The sequence below is a fragment of the Carassius auratus genome, chromosome 46 (genome assembly GCF_003368295.1).
Source record: "Carassius auratus strain Wakin chromosome 46, ASM336829v1, whole genome shotgun sequence".
NCBI lineage: Eukaryota > Metazoa > Chordata > Actinopteri > Cypriniformes > Cyprinidae > Carassius > Carassius auratus.
Genome location: NC_039288.1, coordinates 8,074,054 through 8,094,693, shown reverse-complemented (window position 1 = coordinate 8,094,693; position 20,640 = coordinate 8,074,054). Strand labels below are relative to the sequence as shown.

The window sequence follows — 20,640 nt, the reverse complement described above, 5'->3', positions numbered from 1 at the left end:
TTGAGTTAATGTTATTATACACAAAACTAAAACTAAAAAAGACATTTGCTTAAATAAACAGAACTCCAAAAAAGCCATTTTTGAACACACTTTTAATACAAGAAACTACCGATATGTTGCAAAGGGGGGAAAAAAACAATGATTATTTTATTTAGACTGCTTTTATGTACAAAATAGAAATAAATAAATCGGTAAATTAAGTGCCCTAGTGTTAACGAAAGGGAAAAATGGCAGTTCAGTTTCACATAACGTAAGAAAGAGAGATATTAACACTGTTCTCAAAACTGCACAAAGAGATCAGCAGGCCACATCTGTATCCTCTGGCAGAATATAGTAATAAACATAACACACAGTTTTCATAGAATTCAGGCACCTATTTTAACACTTATTTTAAAACAAACAGGTGTTTATAAAACACTTTGTTTCTTGAACATTCTCTTATCCTTGCCATCTTCATACAATTTTTATTTTAACATTCATTTTTATTTACAGGCTACCATCAAATATACAATCAACTGTCCATTGCATAAGTGCAATGTAGTGGACAGAACGGACGATCTCTTCTTCGCTTTAAAAGAATAGATGAACCAAAAATGAAAATTGCTGGAAATGTACTCATTATGAAGTCATGAGGATTACTTGTGGATTATTGTGATGTTTTTATCAGATGTTTAAACTCTCATGCTGACGGCACCCATTCACTGCAGATGAGACATTGGTGAGTAGGTAATGCAATGCTTAATTTCTTCAAATTTGTTACGATGAAGCAAAAACTCATTAACATCTTGGATGGTCTGGGGGTGAGTAAATGTTTAGCATATCGTTTATTTTAGGGTGAACTATTCCTTTAACACTCTTAAACAGATCCTCAGTCTCTCCTGATGACTGTGCCATAATTACATCACTTTCTTTGACTCCCATTCCTAAATACAAAATAAACAAAACAGAAAGTAAGGACAGAATAAAAACAAAAGATAAGTATAACACATGAAAAAGAATATAATAAAACATTTATAATTGTTGACAGTTATACATCTCAAGCATCACCATGTGTTTTATTTAATATTTGTGTAACGGTACACCTTGGCTTTCTGCATGACATTTCCTCTGGAGGATGCATAGACGGAAGGGAGGCGTTTCTTCACTTCAGATGCACAGTTGACCGGCACAGTGGCACCATTGTAAATATCTTCCTTTTTTTTTACTGGAACCTAGAGGTATTAAGATATAAATAAATGTTACTACAGAATCAAGTTCGGCTGAGGGAAAGGGATATTTGTACCTTAATGGTAGGTTTGTTTTCCACAGGCGCCCCCAGCATTCCTCCAGTCAGAGACTTCTTCAGTTTCTCCTTCACCTCCGTAAGTCGCAGCTCCAGGTCCACACGCTCAGCTTCCTTCTGACGACAGCTTTCCTCCAGCTGGGCCAGATGCTGCTCCATAGCTTTCTGCTGTTTATCTGATGATGCACACATGTATACTGCTGTTCAAAAGTCTGAGATCAGTAAGATTTTTTAAATGGGTTTCAAACCATATTTTATTTGACCAAAAATACAGAAAAAAACTGTAATATTGTAAAATATTATTACCATTTAAAATAATGGTTTCCTATTTTAATATACCTTAAAATTGAATTTATTTCTGTGACGCAGAGCTGAATTTTCAGCATTCAGTGTCACATGATCCTTCAGAAATCATTCCAATATGCTGATTTATTATAAATGTTGGAAACAAGTGTCCTGCTTAATAACATTATTTGGAACCTGCTACTTTTTTCAGGATTTTTTGATGAACAGATTTTAAAAGAACAGAGATTATATAAAAAAGAAATCTTTTATAACAATATAAGTCGTTATTATAACTTCTTGACAATTTAACACATCCTTACTGAATAAAAGCATTTCTTTAAAAAATAAAAATACTGACCCCAAACTTGGTTGTGTATACACTGTTACAAAATCAAACTTCTTATTCAACAAAGAATCATAAAAAAAGTATTATAGGTTCATATATATATATATATATATATATATATATATATATATATATATGTAAGCAGAAAAACTGTTTCCAATATTGATAATAAATCAACATTTAAGAATGATTTCTGAAGGATTGACACAAAAGACTGGAATAATTATTCTGAAAAATCAGCTTTGCATCACAGGATTAAATTATATTAAAATAGAAAACCATTATTTTAAATTGCAATAATATTTCAAAATATTACTGGGTTTTTTCTGTATTTCTGATCAAATAAGTGCAGCTTTAATGAGCAAAAGAGACTTCTTTACATTACATTACAAATCTTACTGATCCCAAACTTTTGAATGGCAGTTTACAATATACACATAACATTTAATGAACATCTCCCATAACTGTGCATATTGTCAGTAGGTGGCGCCAAATACTGCAAAAAATGGGAACACACCACCTTGAATGTTATTGATTAACACCCAAACCAGTCAATTCTCTCTCTTACCAGTCTCCTTTTTCAGCTCTAGCTTCACCACCCTCTTTTCTGAGCGCAGTGACAACAGGTTCTTCTTGAGTACTTCTTTTTCTTTCTCGAGCTGCTCTTTCTCACTGAGATACCGTCGTGCATCTTCTTCCGCCCTCGTCTTTCCATATTTACCGTAGTGATTCACAGCTACAACACAAAAATAAGACGGAATTTTTCATAAATGGTATTTAACAAGTACAGCTATGATTGTGTTTGTACATTTGTCTAGATGATGCTGAAAAAAAAAAAGTGATTTTCTAGTGGAAACAACTTAGAGGTACCGTGTCGCTTCACTGTGATCTGTGGGTCAACCTTGGCTGTATCCACCCTGGACATAGAGGAATACTGCTTCAGTTTAGACTGATTGTCATCTACCTGCTGGTGGAAAAGAGACAGAGTAGATGGGGAAAAAATGAGGAGTAATAACAGTTTGTGTGGAAACAAAACCTTTAACAGGAACGTCGTTGCAATGACGAGATTTGTAGCTGACTAGACATAACATAGACTGTTGCACAACTTAAATCACCCAACAAAGAAAGAAATGGTACTATGAAATGATTTTAGGAAGTAATCCAGAGAATAAAACAGCAAGACATACAGTATTTGTTGCTGACTTTCGTGCTAATTTGAAAAAATTAAGAGAACTGAGGTTATTCTCCATTTAACTCCAGAAACAAGACCCAACTTGGCTGAAACATTCTTTTCAAATGTCATAAAAATCTCTAAGTAACCTCCGACACACAGCAAAAACGATCAGTTTTCATTAATACTCTTTGATCATGAATGCCAAGAATTTACACTATTGTTCAAATGTTTGGGATCAGTAATTAAAAAAATATATATTTTTAAATGAAGTTTCTTATGCTCAACAAGGCATTTATTTGATAATACAGAAAAATATCAATAATGTGAAATGTTATTACAGTTACCTTTTCAATCTAAATACCGTTCAAAATGTGGTTTATTGCTGTAATGGAAAAAGTAGCATTTTCAGCATGATGACCGCAGGCTTTAGTGTCACAAGATCCTTTATAAATCATTTTAATACGCTGACTTGGTGTCAAAAGCATTTCTTATTATTATGGATGCTGCTGTTTAATAATTTTGCGGAAACTGATATTTTATTCAGGATTTTTTGATGAATACAAAACTCAAATAAACACCATAGAAAAGTCTTTACTGTTGCTGAGGGGTGTGATTTTACAAAACACCACAAAACAATTTTTACTTAAATGCAATAAAATTTAAATAAGTAAATACATATGTGATATACATTTTTAACTTATTAACTTAACACCTTACCAAAAAGCTTTCATAAGGTACTTCATCATAAGTCCGTGGATCTGTGGAGGTGCTGCTGGAGGAGGTCGCCCACCTATGGCATGAAATATTTAATAAAATAAGTATTAGCATGAAACTACCACGAATCTGAGTGAACTTCTTTACACATTCCAGTTGGAACGGGCTAAATATCCTTAGTTCTACTCACAGAAAAGAGTGCCGTGCTGCGTTCTGGATGCTGCTGATGGTGTCCACATCCACATAGTCATAATGCAGTGCCTCAGGGGTGGTAGCACTACCTGCTTCAGCCAACAAAACCCCCAGCCAGCGGCCCATCTCCACAGAACAGCTCGCCTGAGGTTGATCATATTACAGACTTATCCATATGCTGTTTTAATGAAAGATCTTAGAATGTAACAGAGATCCATATTTTTTTACCTCCAGGGCGGCCACTTCTTTGCTCGCTCGCATGATGCGGAAGGCAAAAGGATGTTTGGGTCCAAGACCAGGTGAGACTTCTACACCATGGAGGGCTAAAGCACTCACATGGGAGTGAATGTCCCCTCTGTCCTTATGGAGATACAGAGTCCCATTCCTCACACAACACCAGCGCTCCTTCCAACACTGGTTGGCCAGGACATTCAAGTAACCTAGCAAAAGACAAGAAAGCATCAGAAACTTGCAGGAAAGTCTCCAAATCTGAAAATGATCCACAGCTAAACACAAAGGCTCGGTGGATTCATGTCCCCTCACCACAACGGGGATTGTCATCCAGGTGGGAAAGCGTGTTGGTTTCGCCCGGTAGGGGCGGCTTCTTCTTGGAGAAAGTGATGATGCGGTTGATTTTCCTGCCAGCGGCTCGACTCATAGATCCAGTCAGCTCAGAGAATGTCCCTTTTTTGCCCTTCCCTACAGGAAGAAGCACAGGAAGCATCATAAGAGGATGCTTATAGTGCAAGAACAAGACACAAAACAAATGTTTGGATTCTATTTCCAAAGATGCCTTTGACTTCCTTTGTTTGCAGTGTTGAGGAGAGGGGAAACAGCATACTTAAGTGTATAACTTAAGTGTTTCTTGCAGCAATGTGTATTCAAGTGTTTTTTTACATACTTTAAATCAAGATCCATCTGTAACTCTTGAAAAGTGAACTTAACGAATCCAGTAATGTGCGCTATTTCTAATCCTGAAATTTAAAAGTGCCCAAACTTAGTTTTAAAATTAAATGACTTATAAAAGACCTCTGGACGACAGCAATGAACCAATAATTATTTTAATGTTTTGGACAATAACAAATAAATGGCTGAATGGCTAATTCTATACTATTTTGTCCAAATAAATCATTATTAAACATTTGTTTGTATTATTATTTTGTATAGATACGAATTAAATATTACAAACTAAAATCAATAGTTTTAAATGCAATTTAATTTAGGCATGACAACATTATATATACAGTATGAAAAATGTATAATAATTTTGAGATTTACTAAAATAACATTTAAAAATTTAACAAGTTGTTTTAAGTTTTTTTCTTTTTCTTTTTATTTATTATATGATTTAAAAAAAAACCTTGCTTCATGTACTGCATTAAGCTAACTGAGACTTGTTATACCACTTGCATATCATTGCTCTTTTGTTGATTTTGATTGCTTCCATTGTCGTCATATGTAAGTCGCTTTGGATAAAAGGAAATCCAAATGTAAACACAGAGGAAATGAACATGGACAGTTAATTTCAATATTGCGTCCCCTTGGAATTATAAGGTTCTATCTGCATTCCGAGTAGTTTTGAGATAATGAGCTTCAAAGTTTTTGCATTCCATTCAACTGTGTAGATAGAACCTTATTGTTTTTTAAATAAAAATCCCATAATGTATACAACATAAAAAATCTATTATAATTCCAAGGGGACGAATGGCCATTCATGATCAATAAAAAATTATTTCTAGCTTTGGCTGATATTCCATATAGTACCAATATAATGTGTATGCTGATACAAAACATTAAAAAAACAAGAAAAGATGGATGTGACTCACTAAAAAGAACAAACTTTAAACCTCTGGACACATCAAAGACACAGGAAGTACTGCACACAGCAGCTACATCCTTCCTAATGCCATTGTTTCAGCATGACATCACAGAACTAACAAGATTAAACCACACCTGGAAAACCGACTCTGACCACAAAAGCATACGCTAGGCAAAGAAGCTGATCGTTTGTACCGTTCTCACAGATCTCACGGGTAACGTCTCCATTGGGTGCACTGTCAGAATCAGAAGTTTGTTTATCTGGTCCCATTATCTGCAATAACCAGGAAAAAGACAGACAGCAATTGTAGGGATCACCACGCTGGTCAATATTGTAATCAGTAGAGTTTAGCCGTAGTGTACTCTAGGATGCTAGTAATCTATTCAGCCTTACCTTATCCAGCTCTAGTTTTCGCAGGATCTTGGGAGAAGATGAGCTCTCTTTTCCATTTATGTTGTTTGCCAGCTTACTTACTTCCTGAATGACCTACATAGTTTTAACAGAAGAGATTTATGCAACTAATAAAATAAAATGAAATAAAATCCGTCAGAAACAGATTTATTCTGATCCATGATACCACAACACTATGAAAACTGAAAACAGTCAGAACATTATTGGGAATATGTTTACAAGAATTATTGCTATACAGTGATCAGTTTCAGTGTGATTAATCCTTGATTATGATTGGTCAAATAATTTTGCATAATAAGCCCTAAATGCTGTATCTTTGTTAGAGAAAAATGACTTCCAGGGCTCACACATTTTTCGACTATTTCATCTCTACTATTCTGTCATTCTTGATTACCAAATTACTTTTATTTAATAAGTTCATAGGTACTGTACTGTCAAATATACATTTCTAGAGAAAGAGATATTTCATTGAGTTGAACATCAGCGTTGTTATTGCTAACCAAAATTCAAACTATAAACAAAATTGGCATTGCAGCTGAAATAAAGTAAAAAAGAAAAACGTCTCGGTTACGTATTGTAACCCTCATTCCCTGAAGGAGGGAACGGAGACGTCACATCAGTGACTGACAAATTGGGAATCTCGCTAAAAAAGTCAAATTTACTTCAAATGTAAACTAATCGAGCCAATGCACATTTGCATACGTTGTCTACTTGCAGCCAGGTTTCCAGATACTGTACAACTGGCACCAGTGAAACCACCAAAGTACCCGCAGAGGGGCAGCGAGGTGGAACACAGTGACCCAGCTCAGGCAGCTCGTGGCCCTAACCAAACCGGGCTGAGAGTGCAGTGCAACACTTATCTGGTTCCAAGGTTGGGCAGAGGATGCTTGAGTAGGGCCTTTGCCAGCTCTCTCTAACCGCCCACTGCTGAACGCTGGCAACAGAAAAGGCTCAATGCAACATTGTCTTTACAAAGACACACCCACCTGTCAATGTTTTTTTAAGGAAAAAGGCTCTTAGCGTGCTGCAACACAAACAGGGGGTAGTGCAGCCTGATGCGTGCAACCCAGTCTACATGGGAAACCACCACCGCTGTAGCACTATCCACCAACACAGAAGAGCTTTCTAGAGCGTGCTGAAATCATTCTCTGAAGACAAACAAAACTTGGCAGGAGCAGAACGACGTTATCGCTCTGCTCCGAATGTATGCGGTGCATCTGCTGCCTTTTTATGCTTGCACTTGCATTGGCTTGTATAGTTTTCATTCAGAGTAGTTTGGTCTCTCTGGTGAGATTCCCAATTTGTTGGTCACCAACCTTACGTCGAAAGTGACTGACTGAAAGGGAACTTAAATTTTGAAATGTGGCCTGGCCAACTAACTGAAGTATTGAAATAACTAAAATTTAAACTGAAATATAAATACAATAAAGGTAAATAAAAAAATTTGGATTTGTAAAAATCACTAAAAAGTCAACTAAAATTAAAATGAAAGTTGAAAATATAAACAAATCTGCTAATTAAAATGTTAACAAATACCCAAATAGTCCATGTAAATAATACTAGTAAAATAACGCTGAGCTTAAGTAGAAATCATTACATTCACTATGAAATGTCCTTGACTTTTTAAGAATGTAATCATTTCAATGACTTTTCAGGCCTGGAAATCACCATTTTTAAACTCCCTGATATTTCCAGGTTTTCCACAACCATGGGAACCCTGCATTTCCTACAAAGACTTTCTTCTCACATAATAAAATAACTGAAAGTCATTTATTTAGTTATTAAAAGTCATTATATTATGACATATGTTGCGATGAAGCACCTTGAGCCAGCTCTCGGCCTGTTCTTTGCTCTGTACAGACAGCACTAGCGCCTCTCCTCCCAGCATGGAGAAACGAAGCTCGTGCTTCTTGCGGCGTCCATCTTTAGGCACATAGATGACATTGCAGAGATTTAGGGGGAGGTCAACGTGTGGAGAGTGATCTTTGGGATTCTTGAAGCACTGTGGAGAAGAAATGCTTTGTTTAGAGCTTGCTGAATTGATCCGATATAAGTCCCTTCAAAAACATATTTTCCAGTTGTGTTGGTAAGAGCACAGCAAACCAACCACCAGCAAAAAATAACCAATTTCCACTTACTGTGCAGCCAGTACATATCTGTTCCCATCTCAAAAAATGTGTTCTGGGGTCTCATGACCATTTAATTGTTCCAGTACGATTCACCTGAAGTCTGTTCTCACGAATGATTGTTAGCTGCTTAGCCCATTGACCGAAGCGTTTCTTGCGAAGCAGGAAGGCGCTTTTGCGGCAGTCTTTCATTTGACTGACTGGACTCTCCTCTGAAGGCCATTGGTGTGTCCTCTCTCTGCTTTTAGCTTCCTCATCCTCTTCATCATAGGACTCATAAGAACTGCTGAGTGCATCAGAATCATTGTCTGTTGACATCAACAGCTATTAAAACTCCTTATAAATTTAGCACATTTTCATAGGCACAAGCATAAAAACAGTACTGGTTCCTTACAGGAGTTTTTGCTGGCCCCGTTTAGATGAGTAGTTGGGTAATTGTTGTCAGCGTCTTCATAATAAGCATCCTCTATTGAGTTTGGAGGGCTGGAGTTGTCTGGTAAATAAGCACATTGTGTTAGGTTTCATAACTGTCTGTTATTGTGCCATCTTAGGCTTGAATGTGTTTGCACTTACTGCGAGTAGTTATATACTGGGGTGTTGTGCCTGTTCCGAGCGGGACCGCTTCTTCATAGTAATCATCAGGAGGAGGTGTGGTAGGGAGGGGAGGGGGTGTGTCTGTGGGACTCTGACAAAACAAAACCAATCATTTTTCCATTTAAATTTGCATGCTTAAAATACAATTATTTTCAGTCTAAAACACTATTAAATTTGGTTTTAATTATTCTCGTTTGGCATACACTGTCTGTGAAAAGTGAATTTGTTCCTTGATGATTGTCCCACTTTTGAGCGCTAGCATATGTTTTTGTATTTGATACATATTCTTTTACCGATTTTGTGGGTGGGTGCTTGGACGCCTCCTCTTGCTCCACATCTTTCATCTCATCAGGTGAGTCCCTGAGATCCTGCAGGTCACAGTCTGAGAACAAACATCAAAAATGAAAAATTACAACATGCAATTTATATGACATCCTGGGAAAATGGTTAAAACAAAGCAACTTTTTAGCAGCAACTGCAAGTTTTGATGTATTACAATGTTTTATGTGATGCTTCGCAAAACAAAAGAATATATTACTTTCTACGGAGCCCCGCACAAAAATAGTGGGCTAAATCGTGTGCACGATTTACTAATTCGTTCCCTCAATGTACTAAAATGTGCACACGACTACTATTGCGTTCCCTCGATTTACTATTTCGTTCACTTGATTTATAAATAGTGCGCAGTATTTACAAATTCGTTCCCTCGATTTGCTAAATTGTGCACGCGATTTAGCAAATCGAAGGTACGCAATAGTAATCGTGTGCATGTTTTAGTACATTGAGGAAACCAATTAGTAAATCGTGCGCACAATTTATAAATCAAGTGAACGAAATGGTAAATCGAGGGAACGCAATAGTTATCGTGTGCATGTTTTAGTACATTGAGGGAACGAATTAGTAAATCGTGCGCAGAATTTATAAATCAAGTGAACGAAATGGTAAATCGAGGGAACGCAATAGTTATCGTGTGCATGTTTTAGTACATTGAGGGAACGAATTAGTAAATCGTGCACATGATTTAGCACAATATTTTTGTGCGGGGCTCCGTAGAAATTCCTTATAGCAAGTAAAATATTATTTTGTTTTGCGAAGCATCACATAAAACATTGTAATACATCAAAACTTGCAGTTGTTTTTCTTGCATGTCATGTGCGGGGCTCTGTTCACCATTTCTTAATTTTCAAAAAAAGTAATTTTTAGGTTTTAGTAAATACAGCGATAAACTTACCAAATTCTTCAAACAATGATTCAACAAAGCTGGTACCATTTCCACAGAGAGACGTGTTCATGTATATGAAGTCAGATCCATTCACTATAAAATAAATTTATAAATAAATGATTTAATTCATTTGCAATATTACAAGTGTGTTTTACCCTTCATACATACATCATTAATTTTTTTTAATAAACTTTTTAGGAATAATTTTTAGAGTAATTTTGCTGCCTGAAATACTTTGACATTGCTATAATCGTTACTGTGTGAATCTCTTTAGCGAGGCCTGGGCCAAGCGTTTCTGCTCAGTTGTTATGTATTTGCTGCTCAATCTCACCGGATGGCTGCAGCTGTTTGACCAAGTTTCGGACCGCACTCATCTTCTCTGCCGTGGCTGAACTCACGCTCTCGTTCTCCAGCAGCTTGAGAAGCAAACTCAGCTCCTTCACCAGGTGCTCCATGCCTGCACAGAGATTCGAGACAAGGACAGGATCAGTGACCAGAAACATGTTTGCAGAAGATGACATGGGAAAGTCACTGGTGCTCTTAAGATTTGTGAACCCCATTGCACTTACATACATCAGAAGATTTAAATACTTAAGCAACTTTCATATATTTTCTAACCATGCTACTAGGAGTGATTGGGCATTTCCATTGAGCCCATTTGAGCTTTTTAAAAACCATCATGAAGCAGGCCTCAGCTGTTGGATATCTGATTTCTTTGTCTGTTTGTTGAGGAAACCTTGCCAAAAGGCTGAACATGATATCCTGAAGGTTTAATGCAATAAATAAGCAGAGATAGAGGTATGACCTGAATTAATTTCTTATGGTAGCACTCTTCCAAATCTGTGCACAGTGAACAATAACTGCACTTTTATGAATGGGCTAACAAACACAGGAAACATGAAACCCCCTGAATAAGCATTCACATATAGAACTAATCAACAATGCAGCAACATTTATCATGGTTGTCTGTAGGTGTTAGGAAACAGATTAAAGTGATTAAAGTCACACATCTTTCTTGCTAAGGAATAAAAAGCAGGGGTAAGTACCTAACTCGTCTCTTTCATACAGAAACACATGTAAGCACTTCACACTACACCCGGACTCTGCTCAAGAGAGAGGGATTGGAAAGGAAAAGCCCCTTTTCAAGGCTACCTGCCACACATTTGGCTTGGCTGATCTAGGAATTATTAGCCATATAGGAATTACTTGGCCACAAATAATTACTGCAGTATGTGACCTTTCTTTTGCTTTTGCCCTGAATGTGTTTTTTCTGTCTGGCTGGACCAGATCAAAAAACCTGTTACATGGCTCATGATGTTTCTTTTCTTGACCCTCACCGCTCCGAAAACAAACGCTACTTTGAAGCAGAGGACGCATACCACTATGCAAACAAGGGGGAAATCAAAATAAAGGATCTTTTCTGAGCTTGCACGTCTATTTTGAGCATCATCCTGTTCATTTAATATTTCTCAGTATGCAAATGTGCGACCCTATTCATGTTACAGATTCCACGCTATGCATATAAACGGCTAGTAACCAAAATAGCAGAACTAAAAGCTTCTTATATGTAAGCTACAATTAATTCATTAGTATACATTAAATATAACATTTAAGCATTACTCATTACTTCTAAATTGTACAGCGAAGATCAATGAAAAGGTGAAGAATAAAAGAGAACTTGTGTCAAAAAAACTATCCTGTGTAAGATAAAAAGTGGAATGAGGCCACAAATGTGAAGACTTCAGTGGCTGAAATAACATTAAAAACAACAATAGTGATTTATGTTACTTGGTGAATTTGTCTTGTACCATTTTAAAGGAATACTGTCGTTCACCCAAACATTTGCTGAAAATGGACTCACCCTGAAGCCATCCAAGATGTAGATGAGTTTGTTTTGTCAAACATGCAGCTTTTCACTTCACAAGACATTAATTGATGGACTGGACTCATGTGGATTGCTTTTGGATTATTGTGATGTTTTTATCAGCTGTTTCGACTCTCATTCTGACGGCACCCATTCACTGCAGAGGACTCATTGGTGAGCAAATGATGTACAGTAATGTAAATTTCACCAGATCTGTTCTTATGATTTTTGCACTAGTCCATGCCATTTTAGTGTGATTAATGTAATCAGTGTGGAAGACTCTAATGATGGATGATAAAATAACCTTACATAATTTATACACTAGACAATTGAGTACATAGTGTAAAGTGCATCAATTGGGAAACAACTAAACATTTTTGGGGAAACTATTCCTTTAAGTGTACAAAAATTCTAATCATTTAAATATTAAGTCTAATCAGTTTTAATACAACAATAAAAATCCACACATTTGGTAATCCTAGAATAAATTAAAACATTACAAGAATGAACAGCTGGTGCATTTTATTTAAAATATGCATCTAAACGATTAAGTGGCTCAATCTTATTACTCTAAGAGAGGAAACTTCAGGAAGGAGAAACCAAATAATTCACAATGCAGATTTCCAAAGGCCTTTGCAATTGTGTCAGCAGAGCATAAACACTGAGCTCACAAGAGATAAAGAATGCAAACCAATGAACTGCCCACAGGTCTCAACGGCTGAGATGAGAAACCCACCATTTTCAGACAAACCCAAAACTGAGCTGCGGAGTGCTGAGGAGGATTTTTGAGTTCTTTTAGTTCATCCTCATTGGTGTGACTGTCAGGATGTCTGCACTGGATCAACTCTCTCTCTCTCTCTCTCTCTCTCACGCACTCTCTTTTTCTCACTTCTCCTTCCACTACATTACTATCCACAATCTACAGCTTCAAACAAATATAAAATATTAATATTATTTATTAAAAATGTACATTTGACAATAAAAATATCTTTTACAATTTTTTTATATTTTACACTTTTTCAGTGGAAACTTCCAGAGTAACTAATTTCGATATTAAATAGTCAAAAATTTGTGATCTTTCTCCCCAAAACGTACTAAATTTCACTTCCCAATCTTAAAGAGTGCAAGATCTCCAAAAGGTATCAATCTTAATCATACCTTATAAGTTATCAACATTAACAGTTACAACAGTTATAACATTATAAGTTATCTTTCGGGTTGTCTTTCAATGAATTCGCTTCATGGCCATTTAACTTCTCCCAACAGTTTTCCTATCTCTCAGAGAGCCGGAAACGTGAATGTGTGTGTCTGTTAGGGGAAACAAGAAAAAGAGAGGGGCGGAAGAAGAGTAGGAGGCGGAAAACCGAAAGCAGAGAGTAGGATGACTCTGTTATTGTACTGAGAGCAGCGCAAACACAACTGCAGGGCCACAGCTCTCCAGAGGACCATTGTCTGGTTGTGCACTCGCTGACATGGGCAAAGGAGCGACCCGTCCCTTTTCCGAGCAACTCAAGTTCCCACACAACACTCTCTGTGCCTCTGTGTCTTCTGCTGACCATGCTTCTCTTTGGAAACTCGGTCAAGTTTGTGGAACTAAGCACAGTCAGTTCAGTTACAGCTGTTCTGAAGTCTCGCCTGTTTTCGCTGCCGTGCATCTCGTGTGTAATTTGTGGGAATGTGAGGTTGGTGAACCCCATCTGACTGCTTCAGTGACTCTTTTAATACGCCTGTGCCGTCTGCTGGCTCTAACAGACCAAAAACACATTGTATTTAAGTTTAAAGTGACAAAAGACAGACCAACTATAATTACTTTTTTTATTATTACAAATAGTAAATAAATGTATTAAAAGAATAAACTTAAATTATTTATCGATTATTTATAATGATTAGATATTAAGTTATTTATAATTTTATATAGTATCTAGTTATATATAATATTTATAAAAATATATGTATATGTAACTACTAATGTACTAGTAAAATAATATTTTAATATACCTTAGCCTATATAATTACTGTTATGTAATTATAATTAAAATGACAAATTCTACACTGAAAAAAATCTAAAATGATTCAAATAGATCAAACACATGCATATGAATATTTACATTTAATCTTATTTCATTAATACAAATCAATTAAAATATTTTAATAAAATAAACTGTTTTTATTGTTCTAGTTGAATTATAATTGTAATATTGTATTGGTTGCTTTTTTTCTCCTGGGAATCTGCAATACAGCAATTTACATTCGAAGATATTGGAAAAAAGTACTTGCTTTGTTCAAACTGCGCACACTTTTAAACAACATTCCAGAATTCCAAAATTACACAATGACATCACACTGTAAAAAAAAAAGTGTAATTTTAACTGTAAAATTTTGTAAAAACGCTACGGAAAAAAACTGATAATAGGTTAACAGTAAGTTCCCGTACTATATACAGGGAAAAACTGTAAAAGATCTAACAAAGCATTTAATGTAAATTTACAGTAAAATTCTGTTAATTATACAGCTTTTAGAAGTAAAAAAAGAACAAATCAATGTATAATTTACAGTCTAAAACTGTAAACTGATATTCCCAGAATTCCCTGCGTGACACTCCACGTTTGAAAGTATTTTGTTTAAATAATCATGTTTTTAAATAGTTCTTGTTATCAGTTATGTACATTTGAGCTTTATGTTACATCTTCTGTTGCTTAATGAAAGTTTTTTGCATTATTTAAGTATCACGTGTGTTACCATGATGGTGTTTTGTGTTTCCATAAATGTGCACCTTCTATATGTTAATATATACTTCTGCTTGTGGTGAAGCTACTTGTGATGAGCTTTGATACTTCATGTGGCTTTCTCTTATACAGTACCATCTTTATTATTATGGTGGTTGTCAGTATTTTCAAGGTACAAAACAGATTTAACTTTGTGTGTTGTTGAATTTACTGGTTTATATTCACATTTTCTTGTTTGTAAATTACAGCTTTATATTGTAAAATTAACAGTTTTTGACGTAAATGTGTTTACAGTTTTCTGTATTTTTACAAAATTATTATGGCAACCACAGCTGCCAAAAAGTTTTTGTAAAAACAACAAGAAATTTTTTACAGTGCACCTTTGAGGAAGTAATATAATAGGACAATGCAGCACATTGCATTCAGAAATTCAATGCAAACATACATTACCATTATACATCATTGAACACAATTACAAACACACTATCGCTTGCTAAACAAATTCTAAGGAAAGCAGCTGTGCGGTCTTGAGGCAAGGGCATTGTGGGTAAGGGGATATGTCCTGCAGCTGTAGCTTCCTGTCTTGGCTGATGACAGCAGTTTCTATCATCCCTAACCTTCTGCTTCCTATTCCTCTCCTCCACACACCCCCAAAACTGACATACCATCAGTCCTCCACTAACTAGCACGCTCTCTCTCAGCTCTGGACTCTCCCATATGGGCGGCTTCCAACAAAACACTACAAAAAATCATAGCACACTCCATATCCACAACACACACCACCTGTTCCTGTTTAGTGGTCTTATCCACAGACCATGTTTGGTTTCTCCAGTGATGGTGAGGAATGAGGGTTGAGATCCTACAAGCTTCATATGTAGAATACCACGACCACACCATCCTTAAAAATGTTTATCAGCTGTCTGATTCAGGGTGGGTAGACGTCACGTGCCATAGCTATGCAGGACACACAAGTAGGCCGATACATAGAAGCAGCTTTGATGAACACCAGTCAAGGTCATCGATATCAGGATATCAGTGCGAGATGGCTAAATTATAATACTCAATATTTTAGTAACTCAATATTTTAGTGGATGAAAACTTGCTGGATCCTCCTCCTCCAGTCTATATACGTTTATATATGCATTTTATGACTGTTTACTTCATGCACTGTGCGACCACTGAAATTTGAGATGCTTCATTTAAACTCCTAAATGTTTTTTCACCCCAAGAAATGTTTTCTGGTTGGAGGATAATGCTAACATTACAGATTCTGTAAACCACAGGGATGATGGTTTTATTCAGTGGCATTCACACTTGAACTTTCATTCACAAAAACATTTGGAGGACTGTTGAGTGTCTCTTCTGGATCTGCAACCAAGTATTATGCAGTTGCATTATTATACTCTGCTACCAATCAGAAAATGAACGGCAGTCAAGAGACACCAGAGGACTAACATGCTCGTCAGCACAAAGTACATCAAAAATGAACGTTACAATGCCAACACAAAAAGTGTTAGCTAATAACTGGTTGGATTTATAGAACAGAGCAGCCTTTTGCAATATCTTTTCCCATCGTCTCTGCACTGTGTCATTGCATTTGTACATTCTACACAATAACATTTTTTATTTGTATATTTTCAGTTTTCAGTTTCAGTCCAGTGTCAGCAATTTGTTATGTGCTTTTGCCATTTTTCTTAATTAGCTTTAAAGTATTTGGTTATTATTAGTAGTGGTTAATAACAACACTGATCTAGCAGATGGAAAACATTTGAAAGTAGCCTTCTAAAACTGTTTTTTTCTTTTCTTAAAGGGACAGTACACCCAAAAAGAAAAATATCCTGTCATCATTTCTGTTTCTGTTGTTTAAATCTGTCCGACTTTCTTTATATGTGGAACATATGTGTTTTTATCATGTCCATAGTTAAAGGACTGGTTTGTCTTCATTCATCTTCAGAATTCCGTCTTCGTTCATCTTCTAAAGACAAATTAACATACTGTTTCATGAAATCCAGGAGCTTTCTGACCCAAGTCATCAATTGACCCCTTTAAAGTAAATGGAGTCTGATTTTGTTTTGGACCCCACTGAATTTCACTGTATGGACAAAACCAGTTGATACACATTTAGAAAGATTAAAAAAGCTAAAACATGTATGCAAATCTTTCTAGATCTTTAAGTTCTAGTCACTACTCCTACTCATATCTTGGTTGCTATTTTGCATGATTATAATGGGATTGAGGAAGGTTGATTAGGGAAAGCTCTTCCAGCTTTATCCAAGAACTCAGTATCTGACCTTCTTTCTTTAAGGGGTTAACACGGTCATCCACAGCAAGCCCCTGCGATGACTGTCTTTGATTTCCAGCGTTTGAGGACACGAGTGTGGAAGGGCCTACAGGGTCACACACAAGGACCTTTCCTGCTCCTCTGTAACATGAAAACTCTGTGTGATTTTTCAACAGACAAGAGCTGCCCTCGATGGCTGCGCTTGGGCTGAGGAATGCTGGAGTGAGAGACAGTGTCAGGCCTGTGCAGACCCATCAGGCTCACAAGCTGTGGAAAAGAGAAGCCTTTGTCTGTTTGGCCACGGGTATTTATAGATGTAAGCCTGTGCATAAGGAACTGGAGAAATCAGTGCAATTCAGACAAAATATTTGAGAAAAAAAAAAAACATGGTTGACATTACTTTAAGCCTAATTTTACTTAAAAGTTTGATGACAGAAATTAAGTATTTAAGAAAAATGACTAATTTTTTTAGAGTGCAACTGAAAATTTTCACTACTAGAATTTAAGTTTTTATTTGTTTACAGATGTTAAAATATGAAATGTCCATAAAAAAGTCAAACAGGCTCACTCCAGTGAACTGTAATCTGTGCTGCTGTGTTTTGTTGCAGAATAAAAAAGAAAAATGCATTCATGTTCCTTCCGTGTGTGTCGGCGAGAACGGAGCACAATCCAACACTTTTTTAGAAAAGCATAAGAAGCAAAGCAGAGCTATGTAAAAGAGTTTAGAGATTAAAATAATTGCGAAATAGGTACAAAATAATAATAAACAGATGTGTCTCGTTTAAAAAAACAAACAAAAAAAACTGGATGACATTAAGTGCAGAGTTCAAACATACGATAGAAATGAATGAACATGGCCTACCTGAAACCATTTTCGTAACATTTGAATTTTCTGGTGTATGCAATCTCATGCAGAATATAGTGTATTGAAGTGAGTAAGTTTTTTCTCTTTAATAATGCGGACCGATCGAACCTTTTAATGACATTGCTCTGAGACCTTCACTGTTATTACAACTCGTGCACACCCGCGCTTCAAAACACGTAACTTAATTGCAATTCAAAAATCACACTAAGGATATTGCAGTTCGTATTAATGTCGTGCAGCCCTAGACTGAACTGTGTGAGTCTGTGTGTCATTGAAATGCAAATTTAACCACAGCCAAGTGACTTTGTGTGACCCACCTTGTTCCATTCTGCAATCAACAGTTTGAAAACCCCCGATATATATGACTAGAATTGCTGTCAATCAATTAATCAGTGATTAAAAAGGCAAATGACCCTTCACTGGGAGTTTGATTGACAGGCAGTCTGACCAATCATAACGCTGAATCTGCCATTTTGTTCGACAAACAAACCAGTCAGGAGAGTAGATTAACGTCAGTGGACTTGAAAAATGGTGGGTGTTGATGTATTTCAGTGGCTGAAACAAGATGCCTTTTTCTGATGTTCATTCATGTTTATTTGGTGAGGAAGAGATGATTGGTTCACATGCCACTTGAACTTTGGCGCTAAAGTGATCTGTCACGGCATATTAAAGAGCCCCAAAAACTGTATTTATTGTTTGAATCTCTTAAAATAAAAAAAGATAACATTTGAAACCAGATACTTTGTTTCATACCAAAAATAACCTGCTCTGTTTTCTCTATCGGTGCATCATTAGTCTCCTCTTTGCTTCACAATGTATTTTTCACTGTGTGAGAGAACATGATGTGTGGCGTGACAGCACCACAGCTTGTCAGACATAGCAACAGTAACTAAGGGAGGCGGGTCTTTGTGAAGGGTCAATTGGGAATAAAACAAACCATTAATTTAACTACTAATTGCTGATGAAAATTCAGCTTCGCCAACATAGGAATAAATTACACAATATATTATATTAATATAGAAAAGTTGCTATAAATGGTAATAACTATTTCAAAGTATTACTGTTTATACTGTAGCTCTGATCAATTTAATGCAGCCTTTGTGAGCCTTTTATTGAGACACCTCAATAAAAACGTATATATAAAAAAACAAAAAATAATAATAATAATATTAATAAAAAAATACAACATTCAAAATGAACACATTACCAACCCCACACTTTTGAACTGTTTTTAAACATAATGAAAAACTAACGATTCATAGCAGGGTAAGAGCACACAGTTTACACAGTTTACCCTAAAGTTTACATCAAATCTGAAGGTGTAAGTTTGACCAATGTGTCTAAACTCACTAATGCATTTCCAAAATCCCCCATAACTAAAAACAGCAACAAGTAGCTGATGGGCTTTTTTTCCTGGCATCCATGCAAACAAACTCAAGAGTTGAACACATTCTCAAGCGGATTTCCTCCATGAGGAGAAAGGATTTCTACTTTCAAATCATGAATAGCCTTCATGCTAAACTGGCCTTTAACCAGCTCTGAACAGCAGGATGAAGGAGCTGATAGCTGGTTCAATGGAAATAAAGGATGAGAGGATGATATATATATATTTTTTATATTTTACAGCACTGCACAATTTGCCAGCATGGTTGTGAAAGGTCTGGCTTTTTTAATATAATGAGGAGGTGTGTTAATTAAACAGGAGTTAAAATGTTACTGTTATTAATTTTGTTACACAGTTTGCTTTCCTTACACAAGATATATTCATTAGGGCCTTTAACAAAATATGATTTTGACGTACATAAAAGAAATGAAAAGAATGATATTTAATCAATATAAGTGTCCCACAAAATAGCAGCCTTTTGATTTTAAAGAGTGAATTTTAAGCATATTTATTAAAGCTTTTATACAAAAATAGACTTCAAGTATGCATTTAAGAGCAAGTCAATTTTAAACATTTTTATTTACTGTGGAAAATCAAGACAACAGGGTTTACTATTCAAGATTGTCCCCAGCTTGACGGGTTAACATGCTGAAAGGTTTATGATGTCACTTTGATGTCATGATGCTTTTTTAAGGAAATGTACATCTTTTCTATAAGGCGGAGCTATGATGCAAACAAAACTGGCACATATATTCTGGGGACATAATAACACATAATAACAAAAATCATTAAATTGTAGGCCTATCCACCAAAATATCTACATAAATGGTTATAATAACAGTAAATGTATATAAGGCATAATAATTAACGAAATAATTATTTACTTTTATGACCATAAGGGAAACAAAAAGCCATCCTTTTCGTGATTGCCCTATAGTCTGACACGGACATAATGATGCTTTCCATCCATTCAGAAATTAACCATCCATTGCATCACTAACAGAACGGTTTAAGTGTCTTGATAAGGTTTCCTTTTGAAATCAAAAAAAATAATTGTGTAATAACATCAGATTCATTTACCAACACAGGTACACAGAAAAGGTGCGACTGACTTACTTTCATAATTATAAAAAGCTAATCTAACGCAGTATTACTTATTTCGAACACAAAAAAAAAAAATCATACTCACAAGTGGAATCTTTGATCTCCATGTCGAAGAGAATAATTTTGTTGAGTACTCCGTAACAGACTTCAATAGTCCCTCACTGTAATGCACAGCAGCATCTTGTGCAGCGCGCGTGTGGCCAACACTACATTTTTGACACGACAGGGGCGCGTGCAGACCAGGCCAAATC

General features: G+C 36.0%; 1 protein-coding gene across 2 annotated transcripts; it reads right to left on the bottom strand.

The window, feature by feature from the left end:
* Window positions 1–97: 97 nt before the first annotated feature.
* On the bottom strand, window positions 98–20,600 carry LOC113064046 (actin filament-associated protein 1-like 1). 2 transcript variants are annotated; one of them, XM_026234563.1, is made up of 19 exons: window positions 20,475–20,600; window positions 10,497–10,622; window positions 10,175–10,258; window positions 9,237–9,325; window positions 8,923–9,034; window positions 8,744–8,842; window positions 8,446–8,657; window positions 8,046–8,225; window positions 6,206–6,298; window positions 6,007–6,085; window positions 4,537–4,692; window positions 4,222–4,433; window positions 3,992–4,137; window positions 3,805–3,877; window positions 2,784–2,880; window positions 2,482–2,649; window positions 1,283–1,458; window positions 1,083–1,211; window positions 98–923 (listed from the first exon to the last, which is right to left on the bottom strand). In XM_026234563.1, exons 1-19 carry the CDS (start codon window positions 20,494–20,496, stop codon window positions 897–899), a joined length of 2,280 nt encoding a protein of 759 aa, XP_026090348.1. In that variant the 5' UTR covers window positions 20,497–20,600; the 3' UTR covers window positions 98–896. The 2 variants fall into 2 exon arrangements, with proteins under 2 accessions (XP_026090348.1, XP_026090349.1); XM_026234564.1 differs by having other exon boundaries at window positions 2,784–2,877.
* Between the last annotated feature and the right edge of the window lie 40 nt (window positions 20,601–20,640).